Genomic DNA, 22,213 nt, shown 5'->3' with positions numbered 1-22,213 from the left:
CAGAGGTTATGGGAAGGAGGCAGGAGAATGGGATTAGGAGGGAGAGATAGTGGAATTCATTGCGGCAGTGGAGACCAAGTCATTGGGTATTTTTTTTAAGTGGAGATTGACAGATTCTTGATTAATACGAGTGTCAGGGGTTATGGGGTCAGAAGGCAGGAGAATGGGATTGAGAGGGAAAGATGGATCAGCCACGATTGAATGACGGAGTATACTTGATGGGCCGAATGGCCTAATTCTATTCCTAAATGTAATTAAAAGTGAAAAAAAAGAAAAAGACATGCGACTGTTGGCTGGCTGCCGTGTGCCCAGCGCCTTAACCAGAACGGATGAGTCTCGAACCAGGGGTCACAGTTTAAGAATAAGAGGTAAGCATTTAGGACTGAGATGAGGAAAAACGTTTTCACCCAGAGAGTTGTGAATCTGTGGAATTCTCTGCCACAGAAGGCAGTGGAGGCCAATTCACTAGATGTTTTCAAGAGAGAGTTAGATTTAGTGCTTAGGGCTAAAGGAATCAAGGGATATGGGTAAAAAGTAGGAACGGGGTACTAATTTTGGATGATCAGCCATGATATTGAATAGCAGTGCTGACTCGAAGGACCGAATGGCATACTCCTGCACCCATTTTCTATGTTTCTATGTTTCTATGAGAGAGTGGAGTGGTGAGAGAGTGGGGGAGGGGTGAGAAAGTGGGGGGTTGTGAGATTGGGGGAGGGGTGAGAGAGTGGGGGAGGGGTGTGTGATTGGGGTAGGGGTGAGGAAGTGCGGGGTTGTGAGATTGGGGGAGGGGTGAGAGAGTGGGGGAGGGGTGAGAGAGTGGGGGGTAAGGGAGTAGGGGGGAGGGGGAGGGAGTGGGAGGGTTGAGGGGAGGATGGGGGGACCTGATAGAAGCATATAAAATTATAGCAGGCATTGGCTGGGTAGGTCGTTGTCCTTCCCCATGTTTAGTTTAGTTTAGAGATACAGTGCGGAAACAAGCAATTCGGCCCAGAGATTCCCTCCCAGCGATTCCAGTACACTAGCACAATGGTGCACACTAGGAATAAATTACAATCTTTATGGTGCAGAAGCCAGTTCCGCACAGTTGCTGAAGGCAGAACAGGCTGTGGTTGGTTTTTCTGTTACTTTTTGCACTACACCTGACCTCCCTGACACTGAGCACTAAATGAATTATGCATTGTGTTGCTTAGCACTGATCTTCTTTCCATTTGTACATAAATTACGTGAACATATTGGGCGTCACGGCGGCACAGCGGTAGGGTTGCTGCCTGACAGCGCCAGAGACCCGGGTTCGATCCTGACCACGGGCGCTGTCTCAACGTGACCGCATGGGTTTTCTCCGGGTAAACCCCCACACTCCAAACCACGTACAGGTTTGAAGGTAAATTGGAAATTGACATCAGTTCATAAGTGAAAGGAGCAGAATTAGGCCATTCGACCCATCAAGTCTACTCCGCCATTCAGTCATGGCTGATCAATCATTACCTCTCAACCTCATTCTCCTGCCTTCTCCCCATAACCCCTGACACCCGCACTAATCAAGAATTAAAAAAAAAAAAATGATAGGGCAAGTTATTTTCTAAATGAGGAGGAGCTGCGTTGTAATGCAACGCAAAGGGATCTAGGGGTAGTAGTACATGAATCACTAAAAGTTAGTATGCAGGTGCAGCAAGCAATCAGGAAGGCCAATGGAGTTTTGGCCTTTATTGCTAGGGGGATTGAGTATAAAAACACGGAGGTCTTGCTGCAGCTGTACACAGTATTAGTGAGACCACATTTGGAATACTGTGTACAGTTCTGGGGTCCATACTTAAGAAAGGATGTACTAGCCCTGGAGGCAGTGCAGCGAAGGTTTACAAGATTAATTCCTGCAATGAGGGGATTGACATATGAGGAAAGGTTAAGTAGGCTGGAACTCTACTCTTTGGAGTTTAGAAGAATGAGAGGCGATCTCATTGAAACATATAAGATCGTGAGGGGCCTTGATCGGGTGGATGCACCGAGGATGTTCCCAATGATCGGGGAAACTAGAACTAGGGGACATAGTTGCAGAATAAGGGGGGGCTCTTTTAAAACTGAGATGAGGAAGAACTTCTCCACCCAGAGGGTGGTTAATTTATGGAATTCACTGCCCCAGGGAGCAGTGGAAGCAGAAACGTTAAATATATTTAAGTCTAAAATAGATGGTTTTTTAGCTGCCAAGGGGATAAGGGGCTACGGGGAGAGGGCAGGGATATGGACCTAGGTATGGTTAGTATAGTAAGACCTGAGTGATCTCCTGGACAAGTGTCGATCGCCTGGATTGGGGTCGGAGAGGAATTTCCCGGATTTTTTTCCCGAATTGGACCTGGGTTTTTATCCGGTTTTTTGCCTCCCCCAGGAGATCACGCGGTTCTTGGGGTGGAGAGGGGTGATAGCGGTATAAAGGGGAGGGTAGTGTCTTGTGTTCTGTGTCTTGTGTCTACTGTTTGTGGGTAAGTGTGTCTGTTTAGTGTTCAGCCATGAGCGAATGGCGGTGCGGGCTCGACGGACCGGGTGGTCTACTCTCGCACCTACTTTCTATGTTTCTTTCTATGTTTCTATACGATACGATATAACTTTATTTATCCCAGGAGGGGAAATTGATCTGCCAACAATCAAAAAAACATGAAATACATGAAAAATGTTGGTAGAAGTATAATTTAATTTGGCCAGTAGAAGTATAATTAGTAGTTGTGTCCATAGTGTGTAGGATAGTGCTAGTGTACGTGGTGATGGCTGGTCAGCGAGGATTCGATGGGCCGAAGGGCCTCTCTCACTGAATCACTGAAGTCTAAAGTAATAACATTTATTTTAAGAGAATTGAACAATTTGGGTTCCACAATGTCATTAGCAATGCTTGTGACCAACAACTTAGACTCGACAGCAGCATGTTAACTTGCTCTACATTTTACCTGTAGAAAGACCACAAAAATTTGGAGTAATTCAGCGGGACAGGCAGCATCTCTGGAGAGAAGGAATGGGTGAAGGAATGCTCGACCCGAAATGTCGCCCATTCCTTCTCTCCGGAGATGCCGCCTGTCCCGCCGAGTTACTCCAGCTTTTTGTGTCCATCTTCGGTTTAAACCAGAAACTGCAGTTCCTTCTTACTGCATCTCACCTGTAACTGGGCAGCGGGCAGGTTGACATCTGCAATCATCTCAGTGCAGGGATGCTCCACTTGCAGGCGAGGATTGAGTTCCAGGAAGTAGAAGCTGCCGTCTGGACTGTAGAGGTATTCCACCGTGCCCGCGCTGACGTACGCAACCATTTTGGCGATTCTCACTGCATACTGAAAAACAATGAGATAAGGAAAACACCAGCCTTAGTGATAGTGATCTTTGTAATTCATCGTCGGGGGCGGCATGGTGGCGCAGCGGTGGAATTGTGACCAAAATAACAGCAAGGGTGGAACAGTTACCAATAGTTGGCATTGGCTAAAAGGATGAGGTGGGGAATAATTCCATTCCTGAATGTTCCCGCACAGTGGCGCGGCAGCAGAGTTGCTGCCTTAGGTCTTCAGAGTCCCTGGTTCAATCCTGACTACAGGTGCTGTCTGTGGGGAGTTTGTACATTCTCCCTGTGACCACACGGGTTCTCTAGAAGAACTCCAGTCTCCTCCCTTACAGATGTACGGGTTTATAGGTTAATTAGCTTTGGTAAAACTTGTAAACAGTGTTTGTGTAGTGGGCTCGCTGGTCGGCACGGACTTGGTGGGCCGAAGGGCCTGTTTACGCACATTATCTCTAAACTAAACTCAATTAAGGGTCCTACATCAGTTGTAAATGGTTGACGAAGCTTGTAAATCAAAGACCCACCAGAATGCCTGTAACCAATCATAGTATGAAAAACTAGCACTGGTTATTCACGGCCGACTACAAAAGCCTGAACAAATGTATTAAAAAATTAATTTATCGTAGGATCCAAGCACCACATGCAGAAGGTATTTTAGAAAGTATTTTTAAAAAGGAGATTAGGAGGAGGAACTTCTTTAGCCAGAGGGTGGTGAATCTGTGGAAGTCATTGCCACAGGCAGCAGCGGAGACCAAGTTATTGGGTTTTTTTTTTTTTAAAGCAGAGATTGACAGATTCTTGATTAGTACGGGTGTCAGGGGTTATGGGGAGAAGGCAGGAGAATGGGGTTGAGAGGGAGAGATAGATCAGCCATGATTGAATGGAGGAGTAGACTTGATGGGCCAAATGGCCTAATTCTACTTCTATCACTTATGATCTATAGCAGTAGTCTCGACCCGAAACGTCACCTATTCCTTTTGAACGATGAATTTGACACGGTCGGCTGAATGGCCCAATTCTGCTCCTATGTCCTATGAACTTATGAACCTGTTCTCAAAGCGTACCAAGAAGCTGTATTTGCAATAAATTAACAATAAGCTCGGAGACATCCTATTATAGGATGCCACTCCCAGCGGCAGCAGGAGCCTCGGCGGCAGTGGAGCCTCGGTGACGGTGGAGCCTCAGCGGTGGTGGAGCCTCGGTGACGGTGGAGCCTCAGCGGCAGCAGGAGCCTCGGCGGTGGTGGAGCCTCAGCGGCGGTGGAGCCTCGGCGACGGTGGAGCTTCAGCGGCAGCAGGAGCCTCGGCGGTGGTGGAGCCTCGGTGGCGGTGGAGCCTCAGCGGCAGCAGGAGCCTCGGCGGTGGTGGAGCCTCAGCGGCGGTGGAGCCTCGGCGACGGTGGAGCCTCAGCGGCAGCAGGAGCCTCGGCAGTGGTGGAGCCTCGGTGGCGGTGGAGCCTCAGCGGCAGCAGGAGCCTCGGCGGCAGTGGAGCCTCGGCGGTGGTGGAGCCTCGGTGACGGTGGAGCCTCACGACTGACCCTGCGGTCAGCGGTCGATAAGCGCGTGGGGGAGGCGGGGAAGACAATGGGGACCCGGCGTGGGGGGGGACCACCGTCAAGAACAATGGAGAACCTGACATGTGGGGACCGCCGTGAGGGATGGTGGGAGAACAAAGGGGGACCCGATGTGGGGGGAGGAGGGGGGGGGAAACTCTAGTTTTAGAATCCTCTGCCCAGGGGATAAGCCTGTGTTCGTTTGTTTGTTCGTTCCTCCATTCCAGATAAGGCGCTGTGTGCACACGGCAGGCAGCCAACAGCCGCTTTTCTTTTTCTTTTTGTTTTCACTTTTAATTTAATTTTAATTTCAAGTTTTTGTGTACCTTCTTGTGCGTTGTGACTGTTGGCAGACCAATTTCCCTCCGGGGATGAATAAAGTTATATGGTATGCTATGGTATTAAAAAATTGGAGTTAAGACAGACCCCCCCCCCCCCCCCATCTCACTTCCCATTCACCTGTTCCATGTGCTCGATGACCGAGAGAGGTGCGATGGTTGCCGGGGCTTCCTCAATGATTTTCTGGTGCCTGCGTTGAATGGAGCAGTCACGCCCAAATAGGGAGATTGCATTGCCGTATTGGTCTGCTAGGATTTGTATCTCCAGGTGTCGTGCGTGTTGGGCCATCTGCATGATGAAGATCGGCGAGCCAGGGACCTCTGTCTGCACCTGGAGGTGAGAAACCAAAGCAGAAGAATCATTCCCCCCTCCCAGCTGAGTGTGATTCAGGTCTTGCTGTAGTTTGGAGGTAAGGAACTGCAGATGCTAGTTTACAACACAAAAAACATGCACAAAGTGCTGGAGTAACTCAGTAGTTGTCAGGGGTTATGGGGAGAATGGCAGGAGAATGGGGTTAGGAGGGGGAGATAGATCAGCCAGGATTGAATGGCGGAGTAGGCATGATGGGCCGAATGGCCTAATTCTGCTCTCGTCACTTATGAATGCAGCAAGACAGATAGCAAGCACCTCTAGAGAACATGGATAGGCAATGTTTTGGGCCGGGATCCTTCTTCAGACAGGAGAGGTAATGAGAATAGGGGGGACCTGAGATGGAAGGGAGGAAGCCAGCAGTTACGTGCGGCAGGCGGCAACAGATAGGACGGTTCGGTCAACCTTTGTAACATTGTCGCCGCCAGAACTGTGACGACTCCTGTGCACTGCCTAGATGAGGCCTGATACATGATTTTACCGGATTGTACGCAAAATAAAGCATTTCACTGTCCCTCGGTACATGTGACTATAAACTATCATTGAAGACACCAGGCATTTGATTGATTGATCACACAGTTATGAATCGGGAGCTGTTTTGAGAATCCAAAGATTAAAATATTTTTGGTCTACTTTTATAGGGTGCCATTGTGATAATATCCATACCACATCGCGGCACGGTGGCACAGCGGTAGAGTTGCTGCCTTACAGCGCCAGGGACCCAGATTCAATCCTGACCACGGGCGCTGTCTGTACGAAGTTTGTACGTTCTCCCCGTAACCGCATGGTTTTTCTCCGAGATCTTCGGTTAATACATTACTCTGATGTAATACCCAATCTACAGTTACCTTATCAAAACAGTAAACGTTACCACAATCTTTAAGGCAGCACAGCAGGCAGGGAGTCAGGGAGCATTTCAGTTTGTTGCACTAGGTTGGGTTAGGGTAGCACAGTGACACAGCTGGGAGAGCTACTGCCTCACTTCACCAGAGACCCGGGTTCGTGCCTGACCCCGGGAGCCGTCTGCGTGGAGTTTGCACGTTCTCCATGTGACCGGGTGGGTTTCCTCCAGGTGGCTCCCGTTTCCTCCCACATCCCAAAGACATATGGGTTTGTACGCCACTCGGCCCTCTGTGAATTGCCTCTGGTGTGCACGGAGTGGATGAGAGAGTGGTATAACACGGAACTAGTGTAAACGGGTGATCGATGGTCGGTGTGAACTCGGTGGCCTGAAGGGCATAGAAACATAGAAAAATAGGTGCAGTAGGCCGATCGGCCCTTTGAGCTAGCACCGCCATTCAATATGATCATGGCTGATCATCTAAAATCCTGCTTTTTCCCCATATCCCTTGATTCCGTTAGCCCTAAGAGCTATATCTAACTCTCTCTTGAAAACATCCAGTGAATTGGCCTCCACTGTCTTCTGTGGCAGAGAATTTCACAGATTCACAACTCTCTGGTTGAAGAAGATTTTCCTCATCTCAGCCCTAAATGGCCGACCCCTTATTCTTCAACTGTGATGCCTGCTTCTGGATTGCCCAAACATCGGCCTGTTTCCATGCTGTATCTACAAAGTAAACTAAACTACAGCACACTATATCTGTGACGGTAAAATGTACAAAGACTAACTTACTTGTCGGAAGAGTTTGGGAAAGTCATCTGTACTATCAACCTTGCGAATCCCTTTACCCCCACCGCCTTCAGATGCTTTAATCATTAGCGGATATCCAATCCTTTCTGCAATCTAAACATAAACATGGGAAAGATTGGCTTAACTTTAATAAGGAGGTTGCTTATATCACAGTACATAGAACTGCAGTTGTTGCAAAAAGATCCCAAATGATTGGTGCAAGAAAAATGCCCACACCGGCCAACATGTCCCAGCTACACTTGGTAGCATTTGGTCCACATCCCTCCAAACCTGTCCTATCCATGTACAGTGCCCGTCTAACTGCTTCTTAAATGTTGGGATAGTCCCTGCCTCAACTACCTCCTCTGACAGCTTGGTCCATACATCCACCACCCTCTGTGTGAAAAGGTTACCCCCTCAGATTCCTATTAAATCTTTTCCCCTTCACCTTAAACCTATGTCATCTGGCCCTTGATTCATCTACTCTGGGCAAGAGACTTTGATTACCTGAGGCAAGACACTCAGATTATACACCTCTATAAGATCACCCCTCATCCTCCTGCGCTCCAAGGAATATGTCCCAGCCGACCCAACCTCAACATCTCGTTCAGTCCCTCTAGTCCTGGCAACATCCTCGTAAATCTTCTCTGTAACCTTTCCAACTTGACAGCACATTCCACAGCTAAGTTCGCAACAATTCTTATGCCTTGTTTCGTCACAAGTATAATAGTTCGTACCTCTAAACCTTCAGTGGCATCTCGTGCACAACCAGTCATGTACAGTTCCTTAGGGACGCTGACAGTCCTCTTCAGCCTCTGATCTTCCTCCGTCCATTCAAGAACCAGACCTAGATTATGACACGACATAACGTGTATAACTCCCAGAATAATAAATCAGACACAAAATGCTGGAGTAACTCAGTGGAACAGGCAGCATCTCTGGGTGATGTTTCGGATCGAGTCCTGAGATTATAGTCCATGGGGAGATCAGTGCCAGAGGCACCTGCAAGGCATCTATCTAAATGTCCATCCCACAACACCATCTTTGATGGATAATATCTCCACCACAGCTTCGAATGGAAGGCAAGAGGTGAATGTTTGTTATGTTGTGGAATATTGGTAAAAAACTGAAAATTGTCGAGATGTTCAGAAAATGTTCCATGCCGGATGAGAAACGAGAAACCTTTTGTTCTTGAAGGCAATAGACGTGTAAACGATGGGCCGAATGGCCCAATTCTACTCCCATAACTTGTGAATTTGAAGGCACGAAAATGGGATTAGGAGGCAGAGATCAGCCATGATTGAATGGCAGAGTGGACTCGATGGGCCGAATGGCCTAGTTCTACTCCTGTAACCTGTGAGATGTGACACTTATTTAAAGACTGCTAAACACTACTAACCCCTTGCTGGGCTGAGAATTCCAGGTCTTTATACAGCCTCGGCTCAGCATAAAGAGCCCCTCAGACCTTAAGATTGCAACCTTCACGTGGTCCGCCCTGTTTTGACTAATGCAATCAACTCGACGTGCACAAACGGAAGATCAAATAGAACAAGTTGTCCTACAACTTTAGGCTGTGCACGGCACACGAAAGAAGAAGACCTTAAACCATTCCTCTTCCTGCATCGGGATTTTTACCAATATTCCAATAACATAATGAACATTCACCTCTTGTCTTCCATTTTAAGCTAAGGTGGCTATATTATCCAACAAAGGTGGTGTTGTGGGACACACGTTTAGATAGATGGCTTGCAGGTTTAAATTCCAGGATTTGTTCCTTTACTTCCTCATCCCGTGATCTGGGTTCGATCCTGACCTTGTGTGCGTTCCATGTGGAGTTTCCATATTTCCCATGTGACCGTGTGGGTTTCACCCCGTTCGCTCCAGTTTCCTCGCATATTCCAAAGACGCGTCGGTTGGTAGGTAAATTGGTAACTGTAAATTGTACAGGTGAGTGGTAGATTAGTTGGGGAATTGAGGTCAATGAGGGAGGATATATTGGAACCACCATAGGATTGGTGAAGGTTGGGTGTATGATGATCAGCGTGGATTTGGTGGGCTGAATGCTTCCATGACTTTCACGACTCTATAAGTGGGATTCATCGTCTTACCATTTCCACTCCAAGGTAATGTCGGTATCCCTGCGGTCTGTGCTATGATGGTCGAGGCCACTTTATCCCCCAAGGACCACATGGCTTGGCTTGAAGGACCTGTAGGAAATAAAATGGACAAAAACTACTGGAGACGAGAGTGAGAAAGCAGAGCAGCTCCAACTGAAGTGAACAGGACAGGAATTCATCATAGAAGAAGGGTTTCGGCCCGAAACGTCGCCTATTTCCTTCGCTCCATAGATGCTGCTGCACCCGCTGAGTTTCCCCAGCAATTTTGTGTACCTTAGGAATTCATCATTAGTTGGTTGCGAGACAGAGATAGACACAAAATGCTGGAGTAACTCAGCGGGTCAGGCAACATCTCAGGATAGAAGGAATGGGTGACGTTTCGGGTCGAGACCCTTCAAATGCTGGAGTAATTCAGCGGGACAGGCAGCATCTCTTGGATAGAAGGAATGGGTGGCCTTTCGGGTTGAGACCCTTCTTCAGACTGAAGATGGGTCTGGAACCGAAACGTCACCTATTCCTTCTCTCCCAAGATGCTGCCCGTCCCACTGAATTACTCCGGCATTTTTGTCGTCTATCTTCGGTGTAAACCAGCATCCGCAGCTCCTTCCTACACAAGTCAGAGGCAGCAGGGTTTTGTGCCATGCTATGGAAATTCGTTCACCCTAGTTAACAGAAGTGTAATACCTTGATTTTCTAAAACTTTGTGTAAATTCGTTTTTGAGAGATTGTAGCACTATTTGCAGTGATTTCGATGAAATCAGATAGCATTTAAACATATAAGATTGTTAAGGGCTTGGACACACTAGAGGCAGGAAACATGTTCCCGATGTTGGGGGAGTCCAGAACCAGGGGCCATAGTTTAAGATTAAGGAGTAAGCCATTTAGAACGGAGACGAGGAAACACTTTTTCTCACAGAGAGCTGTGAGTCTGTGGAGTTCTCTGCCTCAGAGGGCAGTGAATGCAGGTTCTCTGGATGCTTTCAAGAGAGAGCTAGATAGGGCTCTTAAACATAGCGGAGTCAGGGGATATGGGGAGAAGGCAGGAACGGGATACTGATTGGGGATGATCAGCCATGATCACATTGAATGGCAGTGCTGGCTCGAAGGGCCAAATGGCCTACTCCTGCACCTATTGTCTATTGTCTATTTACAGAACAGCAGTGTCACATTGCACAACTTATCCATATTAATTTTATTCTAAACCACGTGGACCTACTTTCACCTTCCTTCATCTCATTCTTTGTTGTGGCAGAAGTTGCAGTTTGTGCAACTCTAGAATATTTTCAGTCAATAGCAGTTTTGTGCTCTATACCCAGCGGTATAAAATATTGATTTCTCTAATTTCAAGTAACCCTTGCATTCCCTCTCTCTCTTTGCCCCTCCCCCACCCTAGTTGTCCTGCTAGTTCCACTGTTCACATCCATGTATCCTTTCAGTATCAACTCTTCCACAGCCAACAGTGGACCATTGTGGGCTCCACCTTTCCTTGATCATCCGTGCCGACTCTGATTTGTCCTGAACCTTTTCATACCTCGAGTTTCCCTCCCCCCGACTCTCAGTCTGAAGAAGGGTCTCGACCCGAAACGTCACCTATTCCTTTTCTCCAGAGATGCTGCCTGGCCCGCTGAGTTACTCCAGCATTTTGTGTCCATCTTTGGATAATCAAGGATTTGACCAAAAAATAAATTCCAATGATTCAGTGATTTATTGCTGAACAAAAATACTTACCTAAAAACGCAATGTTATATTTCTGAAGGAGTTCCGGAAGTTTGGGGTTCTCTGATGCATGACCCCAGCCAGCCCAGACAGCCTAGCAGAACACAAAAATATCAATTCTATACATATGTTGAAAAGTCTTTTAGATAATTTCCTATCTTAGATAATCTTCTCTGTAGTAATACTCGTACACAGATTTTAAATGAACAAATGCAAATGGAGGTGGGAATTTCCAATAAGATAACTTTCCCAACACTATCCCAGGGCGGCACGGTGGTGCAGCGCCAGAGATCCGGGTTCGATCCTGACCACGGGTGCTAACTGTACGGAGTTTGCACGTTCTCCCCATGGCCTGTGTAGGGTTTCTCTGGGTGCTCCAGTTTCCTCACACGCTCCAAAGACATACAGTTTTCATGGCAAATTGACTTGGTAAAATTGTAAATTGTCCCTAGTGTGTGTAGGATAGTGTTAGTGGTCGGTGGGATCCGGTGGGCCCAAGGGCCAGATTAAGCACTGTATCTCGAAACTAAACTAAACTATTGTGCATGAGCAATCAGGGGATATGGGGAGAAGGCAGGAACGGGGTACTGATTGGGGTTGATCAGCCATGATCACATTGAATGGCGGTGCTGGCTCGAAGGGCCGAATGACCTACTCCTGCATCTATTGTCTATTGTCTATTATCTATTGATTCAGTCCGAGTAGTTTGAAATATTTATGCTTTCTTTTGCTCTTTGCTTGGTCTTCATTGATTTTTCATCTTCTCGTATTTTGAGCTGTCCTCCTATCTTAACTGTATTTAGTATAGTCAAACATAATTCTTAAAAGTCAATATTGTCTTTCTAAAAGTCAAAAGTCCCAATCAACTTTCAATTCAAAATGAAGTCTCGGTCCATCCCTATCCAAATGCTGGTGGACCCTGCCCCTCAGAATCTTCTCCAGCAATTTCTCCACCACGGCAGTCAGCTCCCAGGCAAGTCCTTGCTGCCCTTCTTCAATAACAGTACAACATTAGCCTCCAATCTACCGGAACTTCGCCTATGGCTGAAGATGATGCAAATCTCTGCAAGGGCCTCTGCAATAGCGGCACGGTGGCACAGCGGTAGAGTTGCTGCCTCTCGGCGCTGGAGACCCGGGTTCGATCCCGACTACGGGTGCTGTCTACACGGACTTTGCACGTTCTCCGAGTGGGTTTTCTCCAAGATACAATACAATACAATACAATACAATACAATACAATACAATACAATACAATTCAATTTATTGTCATTCGGACCCCTTGAGGTCCAAACGAAATGTCGTTTCTGCAGCCATACATTACAAAACAAAAAGACCCGAGACACAACACAGTTTACACAAACATCCATCACATCGTTGTGATGGAAGGCAAGGCAAGGCAAGGCAAGGCAACTTTATTTATATAGCACATTTCATACACGAGGCAGACTCAAAGTGCTTCACATAAAAACATGTCATACAATAAATGAAATAATAAGATTAAATAAAATAGAAGAACTAAAAGAAAAGAAAAGCAAAATTAAAAATGCATTATAAAAAGTGCAAAAGTTAAAAGTGCAATGTAGTTAAGCTTTAGCTGAAAGCTAAAGTAAATATAAAAGTTTTCAGTCTTGTTTTAAAAGTGGTCAAAGTTGAGGCAAGTCTTAAATCTTCAGGAAGTTTATTCCAGCTATTTGATGCATAGTAACTAAAGGCAAAAAAAACTTATCTCTCCACTGCACTCTCCTCCCCGATGTCAGAGTCAGAGTCAGAGTCAAAGCCCCCGGCTGGCGATGGCGATTGTCCCGCGGCCATTAAAGCCACGCCGGGTGTTGCAAGGTCGCGCACCGGGTCTTGGTGTTAGAGCCCCCGGCGTGCCCTCGCAGAGTCCCGCGGCCATTCCAAGCCGCGCGGGGCGATGCTGTAAGGCCCCGCTCAGGTAATCTTCAACCCCGCAACTTGGGCGGGAGAAGTCGCCGTTGCGGAAGCCCCGAAAAGCGGTCACCCAGCAGGGACCCGCAGGCTCCCGGTGCCGCCGTCCACCAAACCCGCAGTTGCAGCCTCCGAATCTCCGGAGGTCGGGTGGCAGCAGCGTCCACCACCGCTCCACCTGCTCCGGACTCGGCCAGCCCCGTGACGGTGAGTAGTCGGCAGCTCCGCAGCTGGAACCCCAGGTCGTTCCTGTTGGAGGCCGCTCCACGTTGCAGCCCCAACGACAACGGAGACCCGACAAAGAAAAGGTCGGGTCTTCCGTGCAGGGGAAAGATTTTAAAGTTACCCCCACACCACCCCCACACACATACCCCAACAAAAAAAATAACAAAAACTACATAAAAACGAGACAAAAAATAATAAAACACAGACGGACTGCAGAGGCCGCTGCTGACGAGAGTCGCGCTGCCCACCCTCGGGTATTCCTCCCACACTCCAAAGACGTACGGGTTTGTAGGTTAATCAGCATGGTATAAATGTAAATTGTCCCTAGTGTGTGTAGGATAGTGTTAATGTGCGTGGATCGCTGGTCGGTGCGGCCTCGGTGGGCCAAAGAGCCTGTTTCCACGCTGTTCAAGTGTTCAAGTTCAAGTGAGTTTATTGTCATGTGTCCCGGATAGGACAATGAAATTCTTGCTTCGCTTAGCACACAGAACATAGTAGGCATTTACTACAAAACAGACTAGCGTGTCCATATACCACAATATATATATATATACACACATAAACAAATAAACTGATAAAGTGCAAATAGCAGATAATGGGCCACCAATAATCAGAGTTTTGTCCGAGCCAGGTTTAATAGCCTGATGGCAGTGGGGAGGTAGCTATTCCTGTATCTCTAAACTAAAGTAATGTCCACCATGATCGAAAGACAACCCACCCTCTCTTATCTGCATGTTTAAGAAGGAGCTGCAGATGCTGGAAAATCGAAGGTGGACAAAAATGCTGGAGAAACTCAGCGGGTGAGGCAGCATCTATGGAGCGAAGGAAATAGGCGACGTCGCCTATTTCCTTCGCTCCATAGATGCTGCCTCACCCGCTGAGTTTCTCCAGCATTTTTGTCTACCCTCTCTTATCTGCACCTCTGTCATGCCTGTAGCATCTATACCCTTGAATGTTGAGCTGCCAGTCCTGCCCTTCTCACACCCATGTTTCTGTTTATGGCTACAATATCCCAGTCCCCTGAGCTGACCCTACGTTTGTTTGCCTCAACTATTACATTTAGTTCTAAGTGTTGTGGTAGTATAACTTACCTGCACTGAGATTCTCTTTGCGATGTCCACAATCAGTTCCACATTGGCATAATTGTTGTTGTTCGGGCCTCCAGTTACTGGGACATAGTGATCTGCCATTTTGATGTATTCTAAAATGACAGTATTATGTAATTCGTACATGTCTTAGAGTAAAATAATTCAGCAGTGATAGATTTAATTCAGTTACAACAATTGCAATTTTTACACAAAGGCTTTTGCACCATGCATACCTGCATTAGCCTTCAGATCTTCTGGAGTCACCATAACCACAAACCGAATGGCTTTCTCATTGCGAAACATCTCGTAGGACCATCTACGGATGGACCTCATGCATTTGACGGCGGCTATGCCATTGTTGGCAATTAGAACCTGGCAAAGAACAATGCTACGAGTCAGACAAAAGAGTCAGAGAAACTCAGCGGGTGCGGCAGCATCTATGGAGCGAAGGAAATGGGCAACGTTTCGGGCCGAAACCCTTCTTCAGAATGTTACAAGTCAACAGGGCAGATTGGGGCAAGCTCCTACACTCTTCCAAACGTGCAAAGACATTTGGAAACAAGCAACTGCAGATGCTGGTTTACCAAGGAGAGACACAAAATGCTGGAGTAATTCGGTGGTTCAGCTGGCATCCCCGGAGAACGTGGATAGGTGACATTTCAGGTTGTGATGCTTCTTCAGACTGATTGCACGCGCGGGGGGGAGGGGGGGAGGGGTGAAAGCTAGAAGAGTGGAAGAACAGGTTTGGAGGGATATGGGTCAAAGGCAGGTAGACAAAAATGCTGGAGAAACTCAGCAGGTGTAGCAGCATCTATGGAGCGAAGGAAATAGGCAACGTTTCAGGCCAAAACCCTTCTTCAGACTCAACTGGGTCAAATGCAGGCAGGTGAGTCTAGTGAAGGTGGCCCGGCCCTGGTTTATGTGGCTTCTTACCAAATACATCCTAAAGGATATCCCATATGTCCATTCAATGCAGTTTATCTTAAGAGATACAGTGCGGAAACAGGGCATTTGGCCCACCGAGTCCGTGCCTACCAGCCAATCGCCCCGTACACTAACACGAGGGACAATTTTACAGCTGACCGGTCCAACTAATCTACACACCTGCACGTCTTTGGAGCGTGGGACGAAACCGGAGCACCCGGGGAAAACCCACGTGGTCATGGGGAGAACATACAAACTCCGTACAGACAGGATGGAACCCGGTTCTCTACCGCTGCAAGGCAGCAACTCTACCGCAGCGCCACCGTGCCGCCCTTAAACCTGGTGCGGTTCCTACCTTTTCAATAACTCGATTCCCTCCAAACCGGGTGACAAACTCAGCAGGAGAAGCCACGGTGAAATCCCGATGAAGATCCAGCCTTTGGTCCTCCCTGCCCTTTGCTAGATGCAAGGCTGACATACTAGGCCTGGAACAAAACAAAAAAACCTAAGAAGCAGTCATTAAAAGTGAAGCCATCTATCACCATTAGATGTTTCCTTGTGTGTCTGCCCCACTCATCCCGAACATTCCCCACACCCCTTCAACCCCAGCAGAAGTCTTTGATGCGACTGATATTAATCTTAAATATTAAAAGTCGTTAGATCCCTATTCACATCGACTTCATACACACCAACCTACAAAAGTCAAAAAGGTGACGTGTAGCTTCAAACAAAAATTAATGTCCTATTGAGAAAAAACCTAACAAGCCAAAACATAAGTGGTGAAAGGGAAGAATCACTGAATAAAAAAGAAGAGCCTGTATTTGCGGCAGAATTTAAAAATAGCTTTGTGAACACTTTCTCCAGTTCAATTTTTTTGTGTTACAATAGACAATGGACAATAGACAATAGGTGCAGGAGTAGACCATTTGGCCCTTCGAGCCAGCACTGCCATTCAATGTGATCATGGCTGATCATCCCCATTCAGTACCCTGTTCCTGATAACGTGCAATGAGACATTAATTTGTCGTGATTTGTGCCGCAGCTGTTCTCAATATTACAACATTTATATTACGGGGGAAAAAATTAAACGTAAGTGTGTGTTAAACCTAAGTGCTCAATGGCCGTTGACAACAGCACTCAGTTTTCTATGATCAGAAATGAGTCCAGATTCATGAGGGGTTTCCCCATTCATCACAATTTCATTCCTTGGCACAGTCCACAATTAAGTAGTGTAGGAAGGAACTGCAGTTGCTGGTTTAAACCGAAGATGGGCACAAAATGCTGGAGTAACTCAGCGGGACAGGCAGCATCTCGTCTCTCCAGGGATGCTGCCTGTCTCGCTGAGTTACTCCAGCATTTTGTGTCTATAGTCAATTAAATAGAATCTCTTTATGAGGATGACTATGCCAATGTAATGATTCTCAACAAGGCTGCAGCATTTCACTGAGCCCAATGGGGAGGCAGGCAGCAATGCATTTTATCTGCAAGATTAATGCTAAAATGTGTTTGTTATTTTGGCAGAGTTATACTTCTTTTACCGTTCCTTTTTCCCAGACTTAATGAAAGGCGGACAATTGAAGCTTTTTTTAGTTTAGAGATACAGCGCGGAAACAGGCCCATTGGCCCACCGAGTCCGCACCGACCAGCAACCCCCGCACACTAAGACTATCCTACACACACCAGGGACAATTTTGCATGTATACAATAGACAATAGACAATAGGTGCAGGAGTAGGCCATTCGGCCCTTCGAGCCAGCACCACCATTCAATGTGATCATGGCTGATCATCCCCAGCCAAGCCACTGAGGCTTATACCAAGCCAATTAACCTACAGTCCTGTACGTCTTTGGAGTGTGGGAGGAAACTCGGAGAAAACCCAGGCAGGTCACGGGGAGAATGTGCAAACTCCATACAGACGAGCGCCACTAGTCAGGATCGAACCTGGGACCCGGGTCTCCAGCGCTGTAAGGTATCAACTCTACCGCTGCGCCACCGTGCCGCCGTTGAAGAAAGTTTGAAAGCGCAACATCTCGTAGTAAGCTTACTGTTGTAGAGCAATATTATTTACTCATGTTAACTTTATTTTAGCACAATGAACTGCCTTATCCATGGGAACCATGGACAATAGACTGTTTTAGGGAAGGCTGATCATTAAGAGCATTGACCATGAACATTTCTCGGTAAGCTAATTAGTAACGAGGACATAATGTGATCTTACCAGTCACAAAACATCCATTATAGTTGATCCAAAGGATGACGCACAACTTTTTACTAGTTATCCTTTTACTCCAAACATAGTTGCTGAAATGTTTCTTACATGAAGGACTTGTCTTTGTAACAGGTCTTTAACTTAAGAACCTGTCTCAAGGCAATTCTTAGAAGCATAATAAAACAAAGAAGGAGATTTTGAAGTAAAGATTAACAACAAAAAAACTAGAATACAAGAATCCAGGTCAAGCAGCATCCGTGGAAAGAGAAATAGAGTTAATATTTCAGGTCGAAGACGAACAAGAGATTTTTGATTAAATCTTGCTGACTGCTCTTATGGGACCGTTTAAGAAAGAACTGCAGATGCGGGAAAAATCGAAGGTAGACAAAAATGCTGGAGAAACTCAGTGGTTGAGGCAGCATCTATGGAGCGAAGGAATAGGTGATGTTTCGGGTCGAGACCCTTCTTCAGCAATCAGCAATCAGCAGCAGTCATTTTAAAGGAACTAAGTCCCAAACACACACAGGGAGTTCAGGACTCACCGGGATACAGATCGTACTGCAGTTGCAAACAACACTCCAAATGGAGTCCAAAAGAAGTTCTCCTCATCTCGACCGGAAACATCACCCATTCCTTCCCTCCAGAGATGCTGCCTGTCCTGCTGAGTTCTTCCAGCTTTGTGTGTCTATCTTCGGTTTAAACCAGCATCTGCAGTTCCTTCCTGCACATTTCTCCCACCTCCTGTTCCCTCCCCTCTACTTTAAGTCTGAAGAAGGGTTCTAACCCAAAATGTCACCCATCCTTTTTCTCCAGAGATACTACCAGACCCGCTGAGTTACTCCAGCACTTTGTGTCTATCCTCCCAATGAAGTTCAATGGTTTGGCACAATCCTGATGGGATTCCCCAGCATAAGAGTCAAGCATCACGGAAACAGTCCCATCAGCCCAACCTCCTGTCAACCGGTATTCCTACTACGCCATTCCCACTTTCCTACATTTGATCCCTCCATTTCTTTCCTATCCATGTACCTATTTATGTTTAGAAGAATGAGGGGGGACTTCATTGAAACATACAGAATAGTGAAAGAGTTGGATAGAGTGGATGTGGAGAGGATGTTTCCACTAGTGGGAGAGTCCAGGACTAGAGGTCATGGCCTCCAAATTAAAGGATGTTCTTTTCGGAAGGAGATGAGGAGATATTCTTTAGTCAGAGGGTGGAATCTATGGAATTATTTGCCACAGAAGGCTGTGGAATTATTTGCCACAGAAGGCTGTGGAATTATTTGCCACAGAAGGCTGTGGAGGCCAAGTCAATGGATATTTTTAAGGCAGAGATGGATAGATTTTTGATTAGCACGGGTGTCAGAGGTTATGGGAAAAGGCAGGAGAATGGGATTAGGAGGGAGAGATAGATCAGCCATGATTGAACGACGGAGTAGACTTGATGGGCCGAATGGCCTAATTATGCACCTATTCCTTATGACCTTATCCAAATGCTTTTTTAAATGCAGTGTCGTACCTGCCTCTACCTCTTGCAGCTTGGTTCATATAACCACTACCCTCTGACTGTAAAGTTGCCCTTCGGATTTTAGTCATAATCATTCAGTGTGGAAACAGGCCCTTCGGCCCAACTTGCCCACACTAACCAACATGTTCCATCTACAGTGGTACATTCCCTGTAGTATAATGTGAGAATGGGCACTATCATAAAAATAAACTGAAAACTTCCTGTAAACTGCACTTCTAACTCAATCAAAAACTACTTCTCCCTAGTAGAGTATTCTTGCTCCTCTTTGTCACTGTGTCGGAAGGAACTGCAGACGCTGGTTTAGACTGAAGATAGACACAAAAAGCTGGAGTAACACAGCGGGTCAGACAGCATTTCGGGTCGAGACCCTTCTTCAAACTGAGAGTCGGAGGGAAGGGAAACAAGAGATATAGATGGTGATATAGAGAGATATAGAACAAGTGAATATGCAAAAAAAGGAGACAGGCCATTATTAGCTGTGGCCTGGGTGAAGACAATGAGACTCAAAAAGATAACTTTGAAGCTAATACAACGACTTGGGTAGGGGGGGGGGGGGGGGGGTGGTTGAGAGGGGTTGCAAGGGTTACTTGACGTTAGAGAAATCAATAGTCATACCACTGGGGTGTAAGTTGCCCAAGCGAAATATGAGGTGGTGTTCCTCCAATTTGCCTCCTTGTCATGGTCATGATTGTGCTTATCACATCTTAATTGCCGAACTTTGACCATGCAGATACATACTCAAGGAGCACCTTCTGCAATTTTTTAAAGGTATTATTATCTATCCAAAAATAGAACTGTAGATTATTACAGAACACTCTGCTTATTCATATTAAGTGTCACCGAATATATTGGACTTCGATTAGTTTAGAGATACAGCACGGAAACAGGTCCTTCGGCCCACACAGACCAGCATTCCACGCACACAAACACTATCACACATGTTGGGGACAATTTACAATTTTTACCCAAGTCAATTAACATGCAAACCTGTATGTCTTTGGAATGTGGGAGGAAACCGGAGCACCCGGAGAAAACCCACGCATCTTTGCATTAAAGGTAGTACCCGTTATCCTATATCTGAGCACTGTGGACAGCTTGATTGTAATCATTTATAGTATTTTCTCTCACTGGATAGCATGCAAACAAAAAGCTTTTCACTGTATCACGGTACTCGTGACCATCATAAACCAAAGTAAGAATATGCACAAAAGTACAGAAGCTAACTAGTTGAGGCAAAGTTTCCTTCTTTGCCATAATTGGATAAAATACATTTATTTGACAGTTATCAAGAGATTTAAAGATTTGTTTTACTATTTTGGGAATTAAAGTTGGAGAGCCCATGCCATCAAGATAGCAAGGTGGAGAGAGAGTTGGGAAGGTTGGAGGGTCAAGCCACGGAAACAGGCCCTTCGGCCCACCGAGTCTACACCGACCAGCATTCCCCGCACACAAACACTATCTCACACGTTAGGGACAATTTACAATTTTTATCCGTGAGATTATAGCAAATGCCAAGATCGGAAATTTCACTCGGTCTCACTTGTCCCCTCAAAGATATCTTGGCATTCTGTTCTCTGCACCCTTGTGGGATTATAACAACAGGGGTACACATTGACCAGGCCAGCCACAGCCTCTTGAAGGGAAATAAATGCAGCCACACCATTACCTGGGAACAAGCACTAATTCTTGCTGGTGTGTGGATTCTCGTGAAAGTGCAACACATTGATACACCAGCTAGGCAGACAGGCAGCTTCTCTGGAGAAAAGGTGATGTTCCGGGTCGGAAACCCTTCTTCAGACTGAGTTACCCCAGCATTTTGTGTCACTCTTTGCTGTTGAGCATTCTCTTTAATGCTTGAAGTAGCGCCAACTACTGCAACTAATGGACTGGAATGAACAAGGTAGAAGATTGTATGCATTTTGTCCTTTTCCCCTGATTCTCAGTCTGAAGAAGGGTCGCGACCCGAAATGTCACCTACTCCTTTTCTCCAGAGATGGCTGTCTGACTCCAGCATTTTGTGCGTATACCCATTCAAGAGTGCTGGATTTTGTTGGCACGTGAACTTTTTAGCCCCATCCGTGATCCCGTAGTGTGCCAAAGCAAACCACAGCTAATTATTAATATCTGAAGTCCACTTATTGTTGCAAGAACGAAGCCACAAACAACACTGAAACAAAGGCGCCTTACCGCAGCATTTTCTCCCATCATTGCTGAAGGAATCAATTAAAACCCGTGATTTTATTCCACATTAACACATATACTCAGGGCACGGAGGCTAATATGTTAAAGTAAAGGTTTAAACACATGTTAAGTACAATCATGTGAGGCAGTGTTTACAGTTTGTCAAGCTGGCAAGTGGTCAACTCTGGCTAATTGATTACTTTGAAGAGAATAAATGCTACGTACGAGAAACAGGCCTGATTGATCTTCAGTGTTTGTTTTTAAAACAACTTTCACTTACCTCCTCAGATACTGAGCCCAGGCTGAATTTGGATTGTTTTTCCCCGCCATGGAAGAGTTCAAGCTGACATTTTATTTTCCAGCGAAGCCCTTGGACTAAGTAAGCTTCATTTGCTTCAACCCTCCCCACAACGAGGTCCAGAGAGCAGCTACAATAACAAAAACGCTGACTTTGACTTCCCCTGTGCCCCGCTGCTTTTGCAGACAAACACACACACACACACACACACACACACACAAGGACGAGTGCTGCAACTTTGCTGGCTACTTACATTTATTCTACAATATCTTATCTCGATCAGGAAGAGGCGGGATGGAAAACGTTCACACGGGATTTAAGTAAGCTGCTGCTGACTTGAAGCATTTGTCTTCAACTACCCACTCACTAACTATGAAGTTATTGTGGATACCCAAGTTAAAAAGGACCCCCTTGCAACTTACATAAAGGAATATATTTAAAGCTAGCCACGCTGACAAGAAAAACATGACTTTATGCCAGCTGCGGTAACTCGATCCGACCCACTCTCGCTAACTTTGACCTCTTTTAATTCATAACAGTTATAGCATCTTAAAACACGGGCACAACCACAGTGAAAGAAAAGAGCGATACTTCAAGACAGGGCCAGCAATCTGGAGGAATATTACTATATCCAAACCTGACTTTGAGTTTAGCTAATGGTCCCGTGTACCGAGGTACATGAAAAGCTTTTGTCGCGTGCTAACCAGTCAGCGGAAAGACAACACATGATTACAATTGGGCCCTTCCTCCGTGTACAGATACATGATAAAGGCAATAATAGACAATAGACAATAGT

General features: G+C 46.3%; 1 protein-coding gene across 2 annotated transcripts in view; it reads right to left on the bottom strand.

The window, feature by feature from the left end:
* acacb (acetyl-CoA carboxylase beta) overlaps nucleotides 1-21,889 on the bottom strand; it is a 90,479-nt gene extending 68,590 nt beyond the window's left edge. The window contains exons 1-10 of one of the 2 annotated variants that reach the window (XM_033043784.1): nucleotides 21,400-21,889; nucleotides 15,557-15,686; nucleotides 14,511-14,649; nucleotides 14,281-14,390; nucleotides 11,048-11,129; nucleotides 9,311-9,409; nucleotides 7,940-8,049; nucleotides 7,206-7,316; nucleotides 5,324-5,533; nucleotides 3,140-3,310 (exon numbers count right to left, since the gene is read on the bottom strand). In XM_033043784.1, coding sequence (XP_032899675.1) covers nucleotides 3,140-3,310; nucleotides 5,324-5,533; nucleotides 7,206-7,316; nucleotides 7,940-8,049; nucleotides 9,311-9,409; nucleotides 11,048-11,129; nucleotides 14,281-14,390; nucleotides 14,511-14,649; nucleotides 15,557-15,686; nucleotides 21,400-21,449 — 1,212 coding nt within the window. In that variant the 5' untranslated portion in view covers nucleotides 21,450-21,889. The remainder of the gene's footprint in view (nucleotides 1-3,139; nucleotides 3,311-5,323; nucleotides 5,534-7,205; nucleotides 7,317-7,939; nucleotides 8,050-9,310; nucleotides 9,410-11,047; nucleotides 11,130-14,280; nucleotides 14,391-14,510; nucleotides 14,650-15,556; nucleotides 15,687-21,399) is intronic. The other variant, XM_033043786.1, reaches the window with a different exon arrangement.
* Between the last annotated feature and the right edge of the window lie 324 nt (nucleotides 21,890-22,213).

Source organism: Amblyraja radiata, chromosome 25 (genome assembly GCF_010909765.2).
Source record: "Amblyraja radiata isolate CabotCenter1 chromosome 25, sAmbRad1.1.pri, whole genome shotgun sequence".
Lineage (NCBI taxonomy): Eukaryota > Metazoa > Chordata > Chondrichthyes > Rajiformes > Rajidae > Amblyraja > Amblyraja radiata.
This window is presented reverse-complemented; position numbering and strand designations above follow the sequence as displayed.